Raw genomic sequence first — 24545 nt, 5'->3', positions numbered from 1 at the left:
GTGTGTGTGTGTGTGTGTGTGTGTGTGTGTGTAATTTGGATTGAACCAATTGTTCAGGACTTTACCTGCTGAAATGTTTAAAAGCAGTAGGGCAGATTGCTGCACATTATTCCCTCAAAAGAGTTGAATACACAAAGGCAGGAAATGATGAATGCTAAACTGTCCACACTTAACAGTGTAGCATCCCTGTGAAGGCCTTTCAGAGTGAGAGACCGTTAGAGATAGTGTAGACAACAAGGAGAGCTCATGGGAGGCTGTGGAAAGCAACGAGTTCTGTAAGAGAGGAGGCTTATCCACAGTGTTCTGGAAACCATACAAAGGATGGATTGTCAGGGGTTAACCAGATAACTACTTGACTCCTAAGTTCTCACTGAAAAGTGCTAGTGCAGCAGACACTGATGGCCTTATCTCTAGCCTTTGAATTTTCTATGTATCAGACAAAGAGCTGTATCATGTCTAAGGACATGGGGAAAATGACTCCCGGATTTATGATTTCATAAAATTGATGTGACAGTTCTGTACTTATTAAAAGGTAGCACTGTGGAGTAAAGGAGACGTATTATAAGTAGTTTCAGTTATCTGGAGAAGAGATAATGAAGGTCTGGCAGAATGGTTATGATAACGAAGCTAGAATTCTGAGCAAGAAATAACTTTAGTAAAGTAAATGATGTATTTGATTATTTTAAAGAATATCAATATGGTAGTAGGTATTAATAGGTGGTAGTATGTGAATGGAAAAAGTATTTGTGTGTGTATGTGTATATACATCTAAATTTTGGTTATTGATGTGTATGCACAGGCACTTTTTATGAGTGGAAGTCACAGGATACCTTGGTTAGTCAGTTCTCTTCTTACACACTTGGTATCTCAAGGATTAAACTTGGGTTTTCAGGTTTATGGAAGGTGCTTTTATTTGCTGAATTATTTCTTGAACCAAAGAAGCATAATGTTAAAAAAAAAAAAAGAGAGAGAGAGAGAGTTGTAAGGAGACAGAGTGTAGCCAACAGATTTATTTTGAACATCAAAGAAGAGTGTCTGCTAAGAGGACAGTTTGAAGAAACTAATGTGTGAAACTGAAAGAGCCATCTAGAATGAAATGCTATGTTAAACATCAGGGAGATTACTAGAGTTGCAGAATGGAATACTTTAAGAGGCATTGTGTAGGGAAATGTTAAGCAAAGCTATTAGGCATAGGTAGGGACTCTGCTGTCACATGACAGAGGGGAAATGAAGGCACATAGAAGCATTGAATTTAAGAAAGGTTTCAACAGAAGCCAATAATTTGTTCCAAATTGTTCCTGATTTGCTTTGCCTCCCACACTGTTCTACTACTCCCCCAAAATTTGTCATCTCATTCCATATGGTATTGGATGGCCACAGAACAAACAAAATATCTGCCAGAATTAAAATTCTTCTTCCAAGAAAAGCATTTGTATGTGATCATAAATCTACTCTAAAGATAAGTATGAGCTAATACATTAAATCACCTTAAATATTTAAGCAATAATTTATGCATCACACATAGTTTAAGTGAGTTTAAGTACTTTAGATAAGTGCTTGTCAAAAAAAGGTTACCAATGAAGTTTCACCTGGGTACAGAATTTTGCTTGGATGGAAAACTTCCTGTTTAATGTGGGATGACAATGAAGGTATTGTGTGGGATAGGCAAGCACTCTCCTGAGCTGTTTCCCCATTTCTATGACTATATTTTTGTTTTTGTTTTTTTTTTCATTTGATTTTTAAACATTTTAATTAAAATAAAATTAGATTAGTTTGCCCCTTTACTTTTCTCCCTCTGGCTCCTTCTGGATCCTCTTTCATGTTCTTGTCCATGCCATTGCCCACTCTAAAACTGACTGTCCTTTATACTGTTATTATTATTGTTATATACATATATACATACAATATATGTATGCATAGTATGTGCAAATATATAAAGACAACCGGCTAAGTTCATTTTTTGTGTTTATATGATTTCAAGCTGTATTGGGTAACCACTCTGTATTGGATGACAAGGCACAGGTAATTCTTCCCCTTTCAACAATTGTTTGAACTTTAGCTCTTTGTCTGGAGTTGAGGTCCCATGAAATTTTCCTCCTGCCACATTAGCATGTCTATCGATATTGCCATTGATCTGGTCTTGTTTATACTGACATTTACAATAGAGACAGTTTCACAGCAGACATCCTGGTATTCTGGCTCTTACAATTATCCCTCCAGTGCTTTCATGATGTTCCCAGAGCCAGAGCTGGGAGGGCTCTGATGTGAATATGTCTGTAAGGGTTGGTATCACCACTATCCATTGATCTCTGGTTGTGGCTTACGGTGATGGCCTCCACTCACTGTAAGAAAGCTTCTTTGATGAGGAGTGCTCATTATGTTTTACCAGTCAAAGATGTCTCTCAAGGAAAGAAGGTTTGAAGGTCACAGGTCTGGAGCTACTCCAAGGAAAGGTGGTTCATGTACCATAGTTATGTTTCTAAGAGTATTGCAATGTCTGCTTGTGCTAGAAGCAATAGTATAAATAGAATAAATAATTAGTATGTCTTATAAAATAAACAATGCTAAAGAAAGGTTACATTGAAAAATAGAAGTTAACAATACGTTCCATCACATTTTCTGGCATTTTTTAAGTAACTCCAATTGGACAAGCAAAGTATTACATATCCCGTATCCCTCATGTTCCAAAACTCCTTAGTTCTAACATATGATCATCACAAGTGTTAATATCTTCAGTAAAATTTTGATATATGCAGTTACTAAAAGCAGAACAATTCATGTGCTCAAATAGCTTTGATTGCCCATTTGTGGGCCACATGTTGTTTCTGACATGATGGTAAGTAGCAGGGAGCAAATGTGTGGTGGATACTCTCGTGGAACAAGGAGTCTAATGGAGGCATAAAATCAATAAACAACGTTGAAAAAAGAAGTAAGGAATTATAGATTTCAGCTGTGAAATTCAAGTAGTCATTTTTAAAATGTCATTTTTAAAAGCAATTGGGGCAGGCCTGTTCTAAAGTGACAGAAAGGCCTCTGTGGGAAAGTAATAGTTGTGTTACAATAACAAAAAAAAACCCATATAACCACAGGAAGGCATATTATAATATGGAAGGTATTAATTCTCCAGGCAGATAAATAATTTAACATATTAAAAGAATTAATGGTGATATAGTATAATATTTCTAAGTGATTACTATATATAATATTACAGCCATTTTATTAATTGCAATCACAATGAGATATAGATGCCAATACAATCCCATTTCACCCTAAGGAAACAGGAGCAGGGACATTAAGTATAATCTTCCAGGTCATGCAATAACTCAGGAGCATCATGTGTCTCTGATAAATGTTTCTGTCAATCACCAAGCCATGCTATGGTACACTACCAGCTAGTAATTTTTAAATAGATGGTAATCTCCACCAATCTTAAAATTTGGGGGAGCATTTTAAATAATGTGGTCAAACTGGACAATCATGTGAAAGTAGGTATTTTTAGCTATTGAATATTTTAAAAATAAACTTAGAGGAAATTCCTTGGGTTTAGAAGGATTAATCTATGTGAAGAAATCATGATGTATCTGGGAGCATCCACATGACCCACTAAGCTGGTGGGAGATTTAAGTTGCTTTGATAACACATTCCAAAGATTAAAGCATTTCTGTTCTGTAAATAAGAAACTTTTTTTCTTAGTCACAGAGTTTCTGGTTCTCTATTCTCCAGGCAGATATAGAAAAGTCTAATTATAGGGTCAATGGACTCAATTTATAAACAGGAACTCAATTGCCAGGAAGGAAGAAATTAATTAGCAGTGAGCCTGTCTTGGGTAACAAAGATTTGTGGTTAGGAAAATATCAGGTTTGAGTGTTAAAGCAGTAGAATTAAGCAGAAGAAATAAAAGAACACCCTACTAGTGGTAGAATTTGGAAACTGGTTAAGTATACAGGTTAGGGATGGAGTCATGACATTCTTTCATTGATAAATTAGGCATCATTGATTAGGATTTACTAGTTAGATGGGTATCCTGTGTGGCAGAGTTCATGAGGTAGGCTCACAGAATGATATTCAGGTTAAAACTCATGAATGGATTTAAGTTATATATAAAAGTAAGAACAGGAACTTTGATTAGAAATCCAACATAAAAGTTAAAATTTCAAGATCAATTATTTACTGACATGTGTTTCTCTCAGTTGTAAAGGAAAGGGTGGCCCAGGCTAAGGTGCTTTCTGCTGATTTGAGTGGAGAAGTCACATATTACTTCAGAGCTGGCACAGGGTAGAAGGATTTTGGCTCTTAGGGCACTGATCCCTTTCGGGAGAACTTGGCCTCTGTGATATGATGAAACTAGTTCCTCAGAACTCAGCCCTGCTAGGCGATAACCTTGGCAGTTAGGACAACATATTGATCCGCGGCAACATGAGAATTCCAGCCCAGCCCAGGCTCTCACATGCATAAGTGAGGAAGTATGAAAAAATCAGGGCTGGAATCATGTTCTCTATCCATCCACCTTTTGAAGACAGTCTCGAAATGTGTCTGTTCTTATTGTGAACAGCAAAACTATAAACACAGAGGTGCAAATATCTCTCTGGGGTGTGCACTTCGAGTCATTTGTGTATGAGGAATGGAATGTAAGGATCTTAGGTGGGTTACGTAGTCACCATATGAGAAACCACGATACTGATTCCCGTAGTGTTTATAGCAATTTACATCCCATAACTATAGGTTCATTTCTGGGCATCCTTGTATTTTTCTTTTTGTAATCATGACCATTCAGAATAGACTCCCACTCATTCCCTAAAAAGGCAGACATAATGCTCTCTTTCTCTTTGAAAGCCACATGATTTGTTACATGAAAATGGGGCTTTATTTCAGTGTCTTCAGAAAGTAGACTTCTTTTTTTAAAAAAAAATTTATTAATTTATTCTTGTTACATCCCAATCCATCCCTTGTATCCTCCCATTCTTCCCTCCCTCCCATTTTCTCCTTATTCCCCTCCCCTATGACTGTTTCTGAGGGGGATTTTCTCCCCCTGTATATGCTCATAGATAGCAGGTTACCAAGAGTAGACTTCTTATTTGCATAGCTGTTTCAGTCTGTCCCAGTAAAGCTTGTGGTAAAGATACAGTGTTTTTGAAGTTAGGTTCTGGTAACTACAAAGTTACCTTCATCTCTCTTTAAAACATTTTTATTTTATTTTTTAATTGGTTCACTTTACATCCCTATTGTAGTCCCCTCCTTTATTGCCTCCCTGTCTTACCTTCCCTTCCTCATCCCGCTTCCCCTCCACTAGTCCTCAGAAAGGTGTGCCTTCCTCCCCTAACATCTAACCTCAGCCTCTGGAGTCTCATCTGCGCTGTCTGTCTCCTTTTCCTCTGTGGCCTGGCAAGGCCGCCTCAGTAGGGGGAAGTGATCTATCCACAAGTGGGCACCAGAGTCCATGATGCCTCTTTCAATCGCTAATACATGTAACATTTCCTCTCTTCTTTTCTGTATGCTAAGAAGGAGACAATAGAGGTTGGTTTTGTTTTGAGGCCAGGGCTTCGGTAAAACAGGATGGTCTCAAACTTACGCTTCTCCTGCCTCAGCCTCCCGAGTCTGTTCCACTGCATCCAAACAATAGAATTATGTTTAAAGAAATTACTGTGCACCGTACTAGACATGTATATATACTTCCTTTTGGGCATGTAAAGGGGCTTCTCTGTGAGTATGTATGTGTCCGAGAGAAAGTGAGATAGATGGGGTGCGATATACATATTCATTTTATTAGGGCTGCTACTCCCATGCACCATAGCCTGGAAAGCACAGACTCGTGTTTCTTTCTGTCAGTTGTAGAGGCTAAAAAGTCCCAGGCTAAGGTGCTTACTGCTGGTGTGAATGGTGAAATCACATTTTACTTCAGAGCTGGCACAGGGTAGAAGGGTTTTGGCTCTCAGGGCACTGATCCCTTTCGGGAGAACTCGGCCTCTGTGGTATGACGAAACTAGTTCCTCAGAACTCAGCCCTGCTAGGCGATAACCTTGGCAGTTAGGACAACACATCGATCTGGAGCAGCATGAGAATTCCAGCCCAGCCCAGCCCAGTCTATATCACATGAATAAAGTTTCTCTCATGTATGACGATATTAAAAAGAAAATCTTAGTATTGTGATACACCGTGTAACTTTAGCCATTGCTTAAGTTTAATTCAACTGATTTTATTTTGTTTGTTTTGTTATGACCTCTATTGTAGCAAGAACAAATGTTTCCATATGAAGAGGCTAACATTCTGATTATGAGACGTTCGAATAGATTCAGAAAGTTTGTGAATGAAGATTAAAGAGATACTTTACATTTTATTTTTAAGAGCACACACGCACATACACTCACGAGAACATATACAAAATCAATTCTAAATGAAGGTGGGACACATTTATCATTAAAAATTGAATACAAATATCTTTTTTCATATTGGCAGAGAAAATTTTGTCACACAACAGTGCATAAAACATATATGCTCACAGCTTCTCTCTCTCTGATTCTGAACAGAAAGAGCGAGAGCGAGGTTCTAACCTGGCCTTCATGTTTCGGCTGCCTTTTGCTGCAGGGAGAGTATTCAGCATCAGTATGTTGGACACGCTTCTATATCAGGTATGCGATCTTTTTCTTCCTCTGAAATCATTATTTCATATTCACCCAGATTTTAATAATAAGTGGGAGTGATGGTTTCAACTTTTAACTTAAAAGTTGATTTGAAACAGTTCAGCACTTTTCCATGTATTTAATCACATAAGTGCTGACATGAAGCATCTCATCCAAAAAATATTTTTTAAATATAACCTGGTACCAATACTCAGACCTGAAGACATACATACAAGTAATAGTATGTGTAGACTGAGCAAGTTATATAAAGCAATATATAGTTGTATCCATAGGCGTATATGCATATGACAACTATAAACTTCAAAGAGAGCAAGGAGGGGTGTTTGGGAAGGTTTGAGGAAAAGAAAGTGAAGGAATAAAGATGCAGTTATATTATCTCAATAATGAAAGAAGTAATTTTTAAAAAGATTAAAGAAGTAAAAATATATTACGTAGATGTATACACACACATACACACACACACACACACACACACACACACACACACACACACACACACACATTTGAAGACCTGAGTTACCTCCTCAGAACTGAGAATAGAGTAGAGCTAACTTCCAAAATGTGTCCTGTTTGTCACAGGGCATTGTGCACCTGTGAGCTCTCGCTAGCTCTGTCTCTGTCTTTGTCTGTCTGACCCCCTGTCTCTTTTTCTTCCTCCCTCTCTTCAATAATAGCAATGACAATAATAAAAGGTAATTTTGCTTATGGAAATTATGTCTTGTATTCCTGGATGCAAGTTTCTTATGCAGGTTGTTAATGGACTTTGTTATTATTCCAAGTATATCTCTGAACTCTTTGATTTTTTTAAAAAGAAAAATGATAAAAATCCAAAGGTAGCTTGGCTTAGAGTGCTTCTTTTATTCAGATTTTAAACAAAAACAGCAAATGCTCAGGATTCTAAAATGAAGATATTTAAGCAACTGATAATTTTTGTTCACTTTCTATAAATGCAAGGAACATTTTCCAACCCGGGACAATTTACCTAGTCCCTAAAGGCCAAGGCACCATTGCTGTTTCTGTTCTGTATAGTAATATGCAGCAATCCAAAAATACATATATTTTACACAAATTGATCATAGTATGCTTTTGTTTGTTTGTTTCTGACTACAGCTACATATTAATAATGTTTCTGGGTCTCCAATTACTCATACATTTATGAGACATTTCCATTTAGAAGGAAATATATTCATAGAGTTTTGCTTCGTAACATTAGTTTCATATTAAGCACCTTCACATTTTACTGTCCATATAGCTTTTGAACATATATTCACTCACTGCGCTTCCCTCAACTACCTTCCTAGCCAAACTAATCCCAATATCCTCGGACATTTTCTGCTTGTCTCTGGATTAAGTACCCCAGTGTGTCCTTATGGGTGTCTGGGGCCACTTGCTTATCTGGAGAGGTGACATAACAAACGATGAAGCAGTATTCTTGCTTAGTGATGATGTTCCCAGATAGTTATTTGTGTAAGCCAGGTGGTGTGGCCTGCACCCATGCTCCACAAGTAAGCATGTACTTATCTCTTGAAAACTGCAACCTAGTTTTTGTTCCTTTTTCTTTCTTTCTCTTCCTTCCTTTCTTCTTTCTTTCTTGCTTACTTGCTTGCTTTCTTGCTTGCTTGCTTTTGTATGCTTGAAGATCAGGCAACAAAGCAGAGAGTTCATACCGTTCACAAAGAAGTGCTCCGCTACTATTCTGAAGCTACAGCCTTGTGTTCTCATTATAGAATGATCCTACTCAAGTAGGGACACATTTTTTAAGTCTTCTTTGGTTTTATTTTTGTTCCATGTTATCAGTAGACACAGAATTTAGTTGTGCAATGAAACTTCTGCAGAAGGCTCAATTAGAATTCAAAAGTAAGGCACCCATGCATAAGCCTAAAGATCTGAGTTTGATCGCAGAGACCCACAGGTTAGAAAAAAGAAATCCATTTACCTAAGTTGTTCTCCGATGTCCACGCACACTCTGTGGCACATGTACACACATACACACAACAATGCGTGGATAAGTAAATAAATATAATATTTTAAGATTAGGTATATACCAGACTTTGCAATATATTTTGTGTTTCAATCCAATATATACTGCATCTGACTATCTGGGTACGTGTATAGATGAGAATTCTAGAAAATACTTTCTATCCTTCTGGAGTTTGGGATGGTTATAATTACTTCTGAACTGTTGAGAATTTTATCTTCTGTTTATGCTGGGATTGGCCCCAGGCCCTTTTGCGTGTTAGACAAGTCATCACTCCTACAGATGCCTTTTGATGATACTATCTGTGCAATTTTAGTAGTATTATAGTTTATTTTCTTATAATACAGCGATACACACTGTTATTTTGAGAAAATAATGACAATTCCTATTTTAAGGAGATTCTATTTTAACATAAAGTAGTTTGGGGAAACTATATGTAATAAGAAATAGTAAAGGAAGTCTAAAAAAATTAGAATATTTTACTATTGGGCACAGTAATCTTAGGGAAAAGACTGGTTGAAATACTTTTACATTTATTTTAAAAATTATTATTTTGACTATTTTATTCAGTTTAGAGACATCTGGGTTTTTTAAAACCATATAAAATGTTAGTATCATGCCTATCAGCCAATGTCAGCATACATATTATGTCTAAATAATAAGTATCTCATATATTTTTCATCATCTTAACTATACATGCTGTTCTAAAAATTGAGATATAATTTATCTCACTTTATATAGGCTTACTTCACTGATAGAAATAATTTTCCAGAAATATTTATGTGCTCAGACTCCTCAGTATTCTATGTATCTCACACACATAATGTATACATATTTTGCTTATATTGCAGTCATTTGTGAAAGATTATATGATTTCTATCACCAGACTTCTGTTGGGACTGGACACCATACCAGGATCGGGGTTTCTTTGTTCTGTAAGTTAATCATGTCTGGAAGAGAAGAGAGTTCTGACAGAAGGTTTGAAGATCCACCTACAATGTGCTTTTGGTGACTTGTCTATAATCACATTTGTGTCCTCATGTGTATCCAAGGAGTTAATCTGAAAGTTTTTTAATTAATTCATTAAAAATCCTTTGACCTTAGAACTATTATATGCTTTTGGGGGGGGGGTCCAAGCATTTAAATTAGTATCATAAAAAAAAAAAACCTTGCTATATAAAACCAAGTAAAACTCTCATTGCTGACATTGTTTTAGTGACTAGTTTTGGCAATGCCAGGTCCAAGAGTTGAATGCTACACTGTCCATGAGAAGAGTAATTCTGGAATTGAACTCCATGTTTTTCTCAGATGGGATCTTGTTACATTATCCAGACTTTCTTCATATTCCTATAACCAAGAAATCCTCCACTCTAGGCCTTTAACATGCCAATGAAAGCAGGTCCTTGGCATTGTATCCTTGTTCAATCCTGCTCCTTTATACAAAGGTTTAATGAGTAGAATACAATCGATTGCTAATGGTTCGGATGTACAAGCAATAGTGAGGAAAGAGAGTCCTGGTTTCAGGCGGAAACCCTGTGCTCCTTCTACCACAAATTTCCTTCTATACATGTAGGAACCATGTGGAATAGGACTTTATTATTGGACTATGTTCCACACCTTACTTTTATTTTCTTTAGAAAATTCTGTTCAGGAAATATCACTATTAATTGTGTCATTACATCATCTTGAGGGTTTTCACGGTTTGTGATACATCCATGGTCCCTACCAGTGTTGTGTTGCCTACTTTTATTGGACCAGTATGCTGACATATTGGTCCAGACGGAATACATAACTTTATCTTTGGATGAGTGCTCAGGATAAGCTGAGATGGAGTAAAATAAATAAACCTTATACATGAGCAAGCTTTTATGAAATACTACTTTGGGAATTTAAAATATGTATTGTCTCGGGTTTTAAGAAAAGAAAAACAACCACTGGGTTTTTTCATTTTTAAATATTGATTGTGTGATTCACTCATATGCATTATAGATGAAAATCACTGAAGATGACTTGTGGATCCGAACATATGCCAGACTCTACCAGAAGTTGTGTTCTTCTACTGGAGATGTTCCCATTGGGATATACAGAACAGAGTCTCAGAAACTGACTACATCTGAGGTTTGGAGCTATGAAAGCCATTTTTGCTGTTTTATATACTCTAATGAATATAGTCATTCACAAACATGGAAACTGATGTAACACAAATGCAATAGAAAGTGAAAGGAGTTATATATAAATGCATAGTATTTCAGTAGATTTCATAGATTTCAGTAGCTGAAATCGCAACTATTTTAAAATATATTGTTAGATGGGGCCTTTTTCTGCACTGTGGATATTGGGTCCCACTCTCTTTTTCTACATCCAAGATTAGCCAATTCTAGAACATTTAAAAACATCAGAACAATTATAAATTACCCTGAGGTTCTACGATAAAAATCATCTATGTTTCTAATTTATTTCCAACTTCACATATTTGCATTTGGAAGGAAGTAAAGCAGGAAATGTCATTAAGCATTAAAATTCATGTTCTCTGTCTCTACACTAAGGGAGGAGGCATAGGTGGGGGAGGGAGGAGAGGGAGAGGAGCTATGAGGAGGAGTGGGAGGGAAGTTCTAATGAGGATGTAAAGTTAATTAATTAATTAATGGGAAAAAAGGAAAATTAATGTAACTCTGTAAGAAAAGTCCAGAAATGATGGCTGATTTTTGAGGAAAAAAGATAATTTTATCAGAAACTTGACCTCTTAATTTAGAAAGATGGATTTTGATGACTACCTGCAACTGAGAATACATTTGTATTTTAAGTTTATCACATATTGTGGTTTCAGGTGATTTTTATACACTAGGAGAATCCAACTCCTTAAATTAGATTATTTTATGACATAAATCTCTAAGATAAATACATTATCCTACTAATATTTACACAATGTTTTTAATATAACAGTTTACTTTGTATCCTTGAAGTACTTCTTTTCAAATTATCCAAAGTTATGATAAAGCACACCAACATTCTGGCCAGCTGTATCTTTTCCTCTTATGCAAAATCCCTTCAAGCACAGAGCCCAGATCAATACTATTCATTTTAGCTCTCTAGTCATTGAAAAGATTTATGATACAAATAAAAAAAAATTCATGCTTCGTGCAGAACAGTTTTATTGTCAGCACACAGCTAATAGGATAGAGTTTTGTTTTTCTGTTCAGTTGTAATTATACACTTACATATATGGGTACTCTAAACATCCAGATGTTACTCAGGTTTTCTGAGATGTTGTGAGTGACTTCATTGTTGTTCCTCAGACATGAAGAACATCTCTACTGCCATCTCTACAGCTGAATTTAAGTTTTTCCTTAAACATATACTCTTAGATTCACTTCAGAGAGAACACTTTCAAATAAAGCATTCAACAACAATAGTTGACTGGAGAAGGCATACAAGAAAGTTAAGTACCTGAAGTAGTTTTCAAATATGGCTGAAGTTTTTAAGATTAGATATGATACTAATATTATTTTATTATACAGTTTAAAAAAAACTAAAACTAAGCACTTTCCATATGTAGCTTAACATTCTCTCAGCTTGACAGTGTTTCCATAGAAGCATAATATGCATTCAATGGAAATTTTAATGGACTTAAAGGTGACTCTGTAGAAAAAGAGTACATACTGCTCTTCCAGAGGAGGGTCATATATTTCTTTGCATATACACACACAGAGACACACATTCATATACATAATAGAAATAGTAAGAGGAGATCTGTTTTAGTAAAAATTTTGTTCAGACATTTGTAAGGACTGGGAAGCCTGAAATGTAGACAGCAGTAGGTTTCTTTTCTGGCGAGTGTCTGTTTGTGATTCTTGGCAATTTGAGCGATGCATCTTCTCATGAGGACATAAGAATCAAGCCATCCTGGGATCATTAGACCTTTAATGACCTAATAGCTGCCAACAAATCCTATTCCTAAATCCCATTGTCGTGTGGCTTACAATTTCACATACTTTGTAAAAGCTGAACTAAACGTTCAGTTTAATGCAAATATTTCTTAATTGGTCATGGTAATTACAAAATGCCTTTCTATAGACTTTTGATGTAATCTTCCCTTTATAGAGGTTTTATGAACTTAAATGTAACAATTGTTTTCTTTGGTCAAGCCATCCATATTCATGTAAACCATTTTGAATTACTGAAAAAGTCTTTGTTGTGTGACGAATGACATGTAGAAATACAGAAAGTATAACTGAATGTCTCTGTTGTTGTCAAAGAGCAGTTAATTACATTTTAGTCAATTCTACCGATCACAAGTAAAGCCCTCATAGAAATACTTTTAATTTCCAAGCCCCCAGATTATTTATATGTTTTTTAAAACAGCATGTTATTGTCATGATAAAAGAAAACTGATCTAAAATAATGCTTCCTGTTTTCCTATTTTTAATTTATCACTTGATGCATTTTACTTACTTACTATATTTGAGTACTGTAGATAAAACGAGACACAAGGATAAAGGGAGAGTATTAAACATTTCCCTGACAATGTATTGAACCAAATTAATGTTATTGTGTATGAAACATGCAATGTACCACCTTCTGCTGCTGAGTGTGAATACTCTTTCCTAACATGAAAGTCTAATACGTGAAAGAGTACAAGTCCATCTTAGAAAACTGAAATTTCTATTCCTGGACCCAATTTAAAAGTGAGTATATTTCCTCTCATTCTTCATTAGGAGATTATGTGAATATGACTGATGGACAGTATTAACAATCAATCAAAGTTTCACAGTTTTCAGGAACATCATTATAGTGAAGGAACTCAGTTAAGGCATTGAGTTTATGTGAATAAAAAAAAGCAATACTTGTGCTTGAGAGATGGCCCAGAGGTTAAGAGCAATAGCTGCTCTTCCAAAGGTCATGAGTTCAATTCCCAGCAACCACATGATGGTTCATAACCATCTATAATGAGATTTGGTATCCTCTTCTGGCATACAGGTGTTACATCCAGGCAGAACACTGTATATATAATAAAAAATAATCTTTTTAAAAAGCAATGCTTCTCTCTAATATGCACAAATAAAAAATAAATAGGCCTAATGAAATGAAACCTACCACCATTTTTCTCCAATGTCAGGTGGCTTAAAAATAAAATAAATAAAAATGAAAACAAGCAAGGAAATTCAAGTAAGTTGTCCAGGTCTAAATGGTAGTTTTTCTCTGACTAAAACCTAAGAAAGGTTCCAGGTTTCAGGAGATAGAAGTTTCATTCAGTTTTATAACTGATGGATTCATTATGATCTTGCTGAGATAGCTAACAGTCTCCTGCCGTGGTTGTAAAAGCTTCAGCGGTCTCCTACCATGTAGAGCTGATTAGAATTACAATTGCTTGGTATGCAGAGCACCAAGCAGTTCATAGGAAACACCAGACAAGAACAAGAACAGGGATCCCTCAAAGAGGCTTCCATTGAATACGTTATTCATATGTGCATATATAAGCAATTATTAAGCAAGGCAATTTGTGACTTTAGTAAATAACAACTTTATCAGCATAAAAAATATGTTAGTAAAAAATACCAATCCATATCTTTTGCATCTACACAGATTATACTTAACCTTAATGATCCTGAATTTTAGTTCAGACTACTGTTGTGTGTATCATTACCAATAGTAACTCTTTAATGTAAACAATTATTTAAAATACTATTTTTTTCATGGAGTGACAAAATAATTTTTAGTATTATATTTATCCGATTTTAATAAAACAAAAAGCAGTCTGAGGATAAGGAATCCTTGGTACACATTAAAAATCACAACTGACTTCTTAAACTGACTTTGATCAAATGCCTTACAAAAAAATAAACACATGATTGTGTTATAAGTGTAATGTGGTTATATGTTATATGTTGTCCTTTTTGGTGTTTCATTATGTATTGTTCAGTCATTGTCTAAACTGTATTTTGTGTATTTCTTTTTCTCTCCTTTATGTCAGTCTCGAGAAATAGCATCTCAAGTAAGTATCTTCTGTTTGTCTCATTCCTCAGTGGTATATTATGCAAAAATCAGGCCTATTAAAGAAATTGACTATGAAAGACTAAATTCAGAATTGTACTTACTAAGTATAACATTCTGAAAGGTTCATTCATACTTTCTTCCCAAGTTAGTGTATTTTTATTTTCCATGAAAAGATTGGAAAATGTTACCATTTGTCTTTGTACTGCATTTATTAATCCACCTTAGGCACTATCTCAGAATTTCAGTACATAGTTGTATAAATACTATAGCAAACATTGAGGAACTAATGACCATAGGCCACAGTAGTCACAAACTCCTCTATTGTGTAGTTTCTTAAATGCATAATTTGTACTGACAGGACTGTGGCTTGTAATTAACAGGCATCTATTCAAAATTCAGTCCTAGAAGGTGGAACCTAAGATACAAGCTGAAGCTCTGAAAAGACATTAAGAATAAAAACATGCATTAATCAACTAGTTACTCCTTCTGAAGCTTAACATTTTAATAATTACATTCTAATTTATATTCATTTTTATCATTTTGTATTATTAACATTTACAATGGAGGATATTTCAAAATGTTACTGTTTTTAAGCCTCCTGAAAACTAGTCATAGTTTGGATTTTCAACTGCTAAGGACTAAGTGGATCTTCACTTGTGCCTGGAGAGCTCTGATCTCCTCTCTAGGGTATCTGTGGGTGGAGGCCTAGAAGTAGACTCCAGGCAGATGGACCTCAGGAGCTGCTGTACTTTATGAGATGTATAATAGTGAACTAAGGATGTTCCTCTTAAATCTCTTTCTGGTAACTTCAAATACCTAATACATTAATATTAACTGTATTCACAGTGCCTTATACAACACATCCAGAATTTACTAATTTGACAAGGAAAAGTTTGTGCCTTTGACAAACACTTTCCAGTTCCCTCTCTCTCCCTCTCCCTCTCCTTCCTTTTTTCTTTCTTTTTCTCTTTCTTACTTTCAGCTTCATTTATTTTATATACATAAGAGCTTTGCCTGCACATTTTATGTTGCATATGTGTGCCTAGTGTACATAGAGGTCAGAAGAGAGTGCCAAATCCTTAGACCTGTAATTAAGTATGGATGGTTGTGAGGCACCAAGTGGATGTTGGGAATTAATCCTCGGCCATTTCTCCAACCCAACTTCTCCATTTCTTATTCATAATAGCACAAATTTACCCATTATTGAAATTTTGCCATTTTTAATGGTAAGAAAATGATAGGAGTAAACCTTGGCATTTTATGCTAAGTGGAATAAGCCAGAATTCAAAAAAAACAATATTATTACTGAGATTTGACACAAGGTACCTTGACCAAGATTCAAACTTCAGGATGTGTCAAGACTGAACTAAAGACTGACCAGCTTCAGATACCAGAGTGCCTCTATTTTATACTTCAATTCTACTGTTGTAGGTAATTATTCCCTTCTCCCACAGTCTGTTTTGAGCACAGCATTTAATTTTGAGAATCAACATAAGAAATGATCCAAACTATGTAACTGTTTTTAAAAAGCTCATATTTTTATATACATTAACTGAGAACACTCATTGCTTCTTGAGGTTCCGAAACTGTTACCCCTATATTGCTGGAAATAATTTTTTAAAATATAGTTTATTAATTTATTCATATTACATCTCAATTTTTATTCCCTCCCTTGTACCCTCCCATTCCTTCCTCCCTCCCATTTTCCCCTTACTCCCTTCCCTTATGACTGTGACTGAGGGGAACCTCCTCCCACTGTATATGCTCATAGGGTATCAAGTCTCTTCTTGGTAGCCTGCTATCCTTCCGCTATTCTAAATGTATGTATGTATGTATATAAATGTATGTTTCATATCTTTGATTCTTAATGTGAGTGTGTATGTGTGTGTGTGTGTGTGTGTGTGTACATGTGCCTCTATGCACAGGTATATATTTGAGTGTGTATCACATACCAGATTTCTTTCCACAACCTCATATGTTGTACTGCAAAAGGTAAGGGAATTGAACTCTCTTCACTCCCATCTGTGTGCATGTATGTGTGTGCGCGCGTGTGTGTGTGTGTGTATGTGTGTGTGTGTGTGTGTGTGTGTGTGTGTGTGTGTGTGTGTTTGGTTTGGTCATGATTGGAAGACTGATATAGTGATATTAGCATCATTTTAGGATAAAATTTTATTATAATAAAACATTTATATTTTGTCTCCTTCTTTCCATGTGCTGGATATGTTCTGATGATAGTGTTCCTGTCTCACTGCATAATATATAAATTCCATATACAGAGTTATTTACTCATAATTTGGTGCTAGACATAGTGAATTAGGTTGTAGACTCTTGTTTTTCTAGAAATGTATAATGAGAACCATGTGGCAAGGTGAAAGAGCTAGTGGTAAGATCATGATTTTAAACATTAGAACTATTTAAATATAGGGTATGAGTAATCCAACTGCTCTCCCTGACTTTTAAAGTGTTTGTGTCTAAGTGAAAATTGAAATCTAAAGATATGTATATTTAACAATTTCTTTTGTGGATATTAATAAACCTGTGCAAAGTATACAAAATGCAATAGTATGTTAAATTTTACAAATAACAAAAATTTTATATCTAAGGCAGATACGTCTGTACATATTGTGGTTGTTCAAATGAAAGTGAATCATTTGGTTTGAGAAAGTTGTTAAGGTGCTTTGCAATCTAAATTTGGTGAAGAATGCATTTCTAATTTAGTTTCAACTAATGGTGACCTATCAAATATATAGACACTTGGGACAGTTTAGGCAATATAAAACATAACAAGTCTCCTGGGAGAATTTAGGGATGACTCTAGCTGAGAATCCAAGTAGCAGGGGTCATGAAGACTTAAGAGGCTACCCTCCAACTGGAGAGGACTCCTAGTGGAGGGAGGGGAATACCAAACCACACACAAAACTTCGACCCAAAATTTACCCTGCTTATAAAATGTGTATGGTTAAAAAGAGCCAAGATTGAGGGATGTCCAATCAATGACTGGCCTAACCTGACCCTACGGGAGATATTAATGATCCTCTATTGTGCTTGCAGACGGGAACCTAGCATAGCTGTCCCCTGAGAGGCTCTACACAGCAGCCAAGCATTGTATGGAGTTCAAGGAGACTTGTGGAAGAGTTGGGGGAAGGCTAGAAGGGAGGTGACAGGAGCTCCACAGGAAGACCAACAGAGCCCAATAACCAGGACCCAGGGCCCGGGGGTTTGAGGAGGCTCAAGAATCAAGGACCATGCACGGACTGGACCTAAGTCATTTACACAGATGTAGCCAATGGGCAGCTCAGGTTTCATATGGGTGCTCTAGGAAAGGGAACAGGTGCTGTCTCTGACATAAGCTCTGTTTCCAGTTTTTTGGTCACTTCCCTGGAGGTGTTGCCTCACCAGACCACAGGGGAAGAAGATGCTTTCATTTCTGATGGCACATGGTATGCTGAGGTGGCTTGTGTGGGGGCTCCCTTTTCTGAGGAATAGAAGAGGGGAAATGGGGGAAGAGTGAGGGATGGAGGGAGGGGGCTACAATCAGGATGTAAGTTAACAAATTAATTAATTAATTAATTAAACAAATATTGTTACCCATATTGATAAAAAAACATCTTGGTCTAAAAGTATAAATAGTATAGTGATAATAATTCTTATGCTGATTATGTTATTTGAAGAATATTTGATTTTTGAGGAGAAAGGAGAAATTAGCTTGTCTACGGCATGAAGTGATGGAATATTAACTTTATCATTTTATTTAGATCTTATACATGTTCATTTTTCATATATAGCTAGAAAATTCCTGAAGCACCACTCTAATTGTTCATCTCAGTATAAATTTACTTTTCAAACATGATGTTCAAAGGAGAAAAAAAGGTTTACAAAATCCAAATTTGTATTAAGTAGTCTCTAAATTTTTTACCTGGTTTTCTAAAACAAATGTCCAAATTGTTCTCATTCCTTCATCTTTTAGGAAAGTGACATTTACAAAAAAAATTTTTGCTTGTTGTGTAGACTAGAAAATGGCCTACAATTATTTCATTGTATATGTGAAATCATGATATTCTATTCATAGGTGATTTCACAACAATGCTGAATGCGATCTTTTTACTATTACTTAGATAATACATATATACTGTTTGATCCATAATTTAGAAACATGTATTTCACAGTGCCTGAGACATGAGACTAAAGAGCAACATTCACAAACACAAACATTGTTTTAGGTCAGCTTGAAATAGCATCAAATCCTACCCCAGTCCCTTAACTATCAATCAGTGTATGATTGCAAGACTTAAACTGTAAGTGGTCATCCATATGCTCAAGTCTGTTTTCTCTGGAAATCATTACACAGAAGAAATTCAAGCAATTGATCATGAAGGACATATGTCATATATTACTGAATAATAATAGATAGTCCCTACTGATGATAGATATTCCCAAGAGTTTGTAAACTACTTCCACAGAAGAGCATTTTAGTTGTAATGTTAACTGTGAATAAAATAAGCTAAGATTTGTAAAGATATCGATGATTTAAAATCTTTAATACTTCCAGCTTAAGTCTTGAGAGATAAAATCTGGTTTCTACATTTTTAGTAAACTTTTCATCGGGAGATATGAAGTTTAAATGAATTACTTTGTTATCCTAATAAGTACTGTTTCATAATAGAAATATGAAGGAATTGGTGCAGCTTTGGCTGTACTTTGGTGTTTGACTATTTCCCTATCATGTGGCTTGAGTTGTGGGTAAGGCACTCACTGAGCCCCATAAGTTATATTCACATTTAGAGTGTGTATTGGATCTATTTCCTGACCCCCAGATTAGTAACTTAGTTTCTATTACTTTGAAAGCCAGCTGTGTGTGCTGTGACATCTGGCGATCAAGCAAACTTCCAGCTCTGGAGGGCAACTCCAGAACTCCATGTCAGATTCCTGGGCCCATAAGTCCAGCAGCATTGAGGAAGCTATTTACCAGCAAATGTTTGCTTCCATACATTAGGAATCTCCTTATGTAGGGTTAGATTTTATGAATGCATCCTGTGAAAAGTTATAACACTGAAACAAAGAAAGACTTTTGTTGTAAAGATGAGAGCTCACAGAAAAAGAGCAACTCAAACAGATTTGATGAGTTTCTTCTATGGAAAGGAGCCAATTTTTCCCTCATTTTGTTACTCCTCAAGGTGTTCCTGGCAGAATGAGCTTTATGTAAATGTCATGAAGCAAAGTGTAATCATAAAAGTATGTTATAATGTGAATAGTAGGTACATGAGTTAAAACTGCTTTAAGCTTAGAACCTATGTGAATTAAGAGAAATTCACATTTTACAAAGGTTATTCCACAGTCATCTGTAGAAAGAGCATTAATTTAAAAATATTTAGCTGAAGTTGCTCTTAAACAGATTTCTTAGTACTTATTTATGTTGTGTCTGAAACACTTGTAGAAGATTTAACATATAGATTGTATTGAATGTACTTTAATGTAATTAAATAATATCGAGGTTTTAAGTATCCGTGTGCTAGCAGTAAGTTATAAAAACAAAGTCACACCAAAAGGTAATACTGAAAAGATCCAGATGTATTCTCAGATTAAAAATAAGCTTCAGGAACACTTCTGTGAGTTGATTAACAAAAGAAGGTTAGAATGGAATATCTTGATTTTGATTCCCCCCACCCCCACCCCGTGGAAACTCTCACATGTAGGTATACAATTACACCAAGTTCATGCAAAGTATTTCAATTCTAGGTGATGACTATTACTAAAATATCTCATTATCAATATTTGTTTCCTCTAAAGTCTCAAATATCCATCAGTGTGGAAGAGTGGGAAGACACCAAAGATGCCAAAGAGCCCGGGCACCATCGCAGCATTCACCGCAACTCAACATCTAGCGACCAATCCGACCACCCCTTGCTACGGAGGAAGAGCATGCAGTGGGCCAGACGGTTGAGCAGAAAAGGCCCAAAGCACTCTGGTAAAACTGCAGAAAAAATAACCCAGCAGCGACTGAACCTCTACCGGAGGTCAGAAAGACAGGAGCTTGCTGAACTTGTGAAAAACAGAATGAAACATCTGGGCCTTTCTACAGTGGGCTACGGTATGCTCCTTAATACTCCTATACAAGCGAGACAGTCAATTCGTGCGTTTATTAGTTAAATAGTTGGCTCTGATGTAGGAAAGGGCTAATTTTTTGTTTGGCAGTATATGTGTGTAGCATTTTGATGGAAATCCCGTCTTTTATGAAAAGTGCAAATAGCAAACATTGGTAAAAATTGTTAGTTTTATTCAGTGCACTAGGCAATGTTTGAACGCGTCAGAGCAATATCCCACTTCAAATTACACAGAAACTTCAAAGTGGATTTTGTTTCTGCTTTGGAGCTATAAAAATTAAGCCACAAAACTCCTGAGTTTGCTTATAGGTAGCTGAGATTTACATAGGTCTATCTGGCTGCTCTCTCTCTCTCTCTCTCTCTCTCTCTCTCTCTCTCTCTCTCTCTCTCTCTCTCTCTCTCTCTCCACCGCCTCTCTCTTCCTAACACACATATACAGACTAGATGCAAACATCACACCTAACTAAATTATAAAGCCTGAGATGAAATGAATTTGAGGCACTGCAAGTAAGTAACTATAACAGCTATTGGAGTATTATAATTAATGAAGAAATTGGGTTTAGTTATTACCCAAAGACTTCAAAAGTTTTATTTATTTTCTATTTTAATTTTGAGATCCTAATATGATTATAACATTTTGCTTTCACCTTTCCCCCCTTCAAATGCCTCCATATACCCCTTTCCTGCTTTCCTTTAAATTCATTGCCCCCTCTTTTATTCATTGTTATTACATTCATATACATATATTCATATACATACCTGTTTCTAAATATAACCGGCTCAGCTTATATTGTGTCATTTGTATGTATGTTTTCTGGGCTGACTATTTGTTTCCGTACAACCAATTTGTGTGCTGTTCTCTAGGGAAGATCACTTCTCCCATGTCCAGGTTTTCTCCGCTGCTCTTTGTTGATGTCTGGGGCCTTGAAAGCTTTTATTTTTGAAGTAGAAATAGTGTTTTATAAGTGAGTATATATCATGAGTGTCTTTCTGGGTCTGAGTTACTGATATAAAGGTAGAGGGATGCAGAAATACATAGGAGTGATAGGACACAAAGTAGGATGATCATTTCTAGGTTCCATCCATTTGCCTGGAAATGTCAATATTTCTTTGTTTTTGATAGATGAAATAGTATTATATTGTGTAGCTATACCACTGTTTCTTTATCCATTCTTTTGTCCGAGGGACATCTAGATTGTTTCCAGATTCTGGCTATTATGAATAAGGCTGCTATGAACATAGTTGAGCAAATGTCCTTGTATGGTGGGGCATCTTTCGGGTATATGCCCAGGAGTGGTATGGGTGGGTCTGTCTTAAGGTAGGACTATTCCCAAATTTCTTAAAAAGTACCAGATTGATTTCCAATGTGGTTGTACAAGTTTGCACACCCACCAGCAATGGAGGACTGGTCCTCTTTCTCCACATCCTTCCCAGCATGTGCTGTCACTTGGTTTTTTTTTATATCAGCCATTCTGATTGGTGTAAGATGGAATCTCAGAGTTGTTTTGAGTTGCCTTTCCCTGACGACTAAGGATGTTGAACACGTCTTTAAGTGTTTCTCAGGCATTTGCTATTCCTCTGTTGAGAATCCTCTGTTTAGTTCTGTATCCCATTTTTAAATTGGATTATTTGGTTTAGTGGTGTTCCATTTTTGAGTTATTTATATATTTTGGATATTAGCCCTCTGTCAGATGCAGGGTTGGTGAAGATCTCTTCCCAGTCTGTAGGCTTTCATTTTGTTCTATTGAGAGTGTCTTTTACCTTACAGAAGCTTTTCAGTTTCATGAGGTCCCATTTACCAATTATTTATCTTAGAGCCGGAACTATTGGTATTATGTTCAGGAAGTTGTCTCCTGTGCCAACAAGCTTAAGGTTCTCCCTCACTTTCTCTAAAGAACTACATGAGGCCAGTGGCTGCTGAGAGAGACAGATCCTCTGCCTTTAGGATTATTCCATATAAAGTGCAGCCCTAGATATATGCACATATGAGTCGAACAAAATGAACACAGTAAGATGTGTTTCTCTCTATGTATATGTGTATATGTAGTGTGTGTTCATACACATGCAGATATAAAACTAATAATTTAAAGGATTATGCATATTGTAGAGATAATGAAGTTATTTTTATGGGAGAGGAAGGGACAAGACTGATATAAATTCAACAATCACATATAAAATTCTCAAGAAAATAAAAATGTAATTAAAAAAAACTTAATCAACTAGCAAATCACAAATGAGTTGTTTTTTATTGTTTTTTAAATGTATTTTATTAATTTATTCATATTACATCTAAATTGTTATCCCATCCCTTGTATTCTCCCATTCCTCCCTCCCTCCCATTTTCCCCTTACTCCCTTCCCCTATGACTGTGACTGAGGGAGACCTCCTCCCCAGTATATGCTCATAAGGTATCAAGAGTCCACATATACATATATATTTCTTCAGTTTGTCTTTATTAAAAATCATATATTGAGTCATTTAAATCACTGCGTTAGAATTTAAAAGAAGTTGCTTTTGTTTTATTGAACATGAAAAGGAAAATATATTTACTGAGTAGTTTCTGTGCATTCTTTCAGTGTCTTGTTTATTTTTTATGATTTTGCTCTCAGAAGTGGATCGTCCTGCTCAAAGACTTGCATTTCAATTTTCTCCTTTCAGGCTTCTGCATATAATTGACATATGTAATTATAATTCCCTTATCTGTAGTCAAGACTCATCTGTGTCCAGTAATATTAATAGAAATACATTTGCTATGTTACATTAAGAAGTAAATTAAAAGCTCGGGATGATATTCCAGAAATTCACTAATGACTACTTGCCAGTTGGATGATATTTAAGATTATTCAATTTCTAATAGATTAATTTTTTATTTTTAACCCTTTGCATATTGTTAAAGTACTTTGTGTTTCAGTGAAAGATCTAGAAAATAATTATTCATCTGCACTGCAGTTGTTTCAAGAGGGTTATAAGTTCCTGTTAGCCCATAAGCAGGATGGCATATCGCATCTTGTTAGAAATACAAAAATGTCTGAGCTCACTAGGTGGGTGTTGCTGGAGAACACAGCAAAAATTTATAAGAAATTCTTTCACAGGCAACATGGACTCACTCATATTCTATAAGGAAATTGGTTAATTTTATGTTTGTGATATTTGTTATAGGAGAGGACATTCTATCCTTTTATTCTCTCCCTTTTCCTAGCACTTCTCCTATTCATATATATGCACAAAGACACACACACACACACACACACACACACACACACACACACACACACATATATATATATATATATATATATATATATATATAAAACACTTACTGAATGATTGTGATCTCAGGTTATGAGAACAGGATTTAGAATCCTAATATGGTCTTCTAAACCTGTTCACTTAATATTAACTCCACATACCTCATCCACAAAACCTGACCAATATATTAGTTTAATTTTTATATGTGTAAACCAACTTCAAATTTTCTTATGTGTAAAGTGAGAGCAATAACATCTTTGATAGGCTATGATATGATACATTATACTGAGCCATGTAATAATATACTCTCAGCTACATGCTCCCACTCAATCAGGTCCCTTATACCCTCAGAATGTAATAATTTTAGTTCTAGCATTTCCCGCCTACATATATACTACATATCTGCATAATATCTTATGTGCTTCTCTTTTTTATACACAAAACGGTAATAGTTTGAAACCACATATTAAAAATAGAACAAGCAGACCTATTAACAAACATGATTTACAAGCCTGGAAGTCCATGAGTCATCGTGTTATTATTTGTAAATCTGAATGCTCTAAGAGAACTATCAGGATGATTTGC

General features: G+C 35.6%; 1 protein-coding gene across 5 annotated transcripts in view; it reads left to right on the top strand.

Moving 5' to 3' along the window:
* Window positions 1-24545, top strand: part of KCNT2 (potassium sodium-activated channel subfamily T member 2) — a 332217-nt gene that overhangs the window by 290238 nt on the left and 17434 nt on the right. For 2 of the 5 annotated variants that reach the window (XM_084794037.1, XM_084794035.1), the window contains 5 exons: window positions 6525-6626; window positions 9468-9551; window positions 10606-10734; window positions 14588-14608; window positions 20398-20698. In XM_084794037.1, coding sequence (XP_084650163.1) covers window positions 6525-6626; window positions 9468-9551; window positions 10606-10734; window positions 14588-14608; window positions 20398-20698 — 637 coding nt within the window. Of the gene's footprint in view, window positions 1-6524; window positions 6627-9467; window positions 9552-10605; window positions 10735-14587; window positions 14609-20397; window positions 20699-24545 lie in introns of those variants that run through there. The other 3 variants (XM_084794038.1, XM_084794036.1, XR_014781450.1) reach the window with 2 other exon arrangements.

The sequence above is a fragment of the Acomys minous genome (genome assembly GCF_964271855.1).
Source record: "Acomys minous genome assembly, chromosome: 1".
Taxonomy (NCBI): Eukaryota; Metazoa; Chordata; class Mammalia; order Rodentia; family Muridae; genus Acomys; species Acomys minous.
This window is presented reverse-complemented; position numbering and strand designations above follow the sequence as displayed.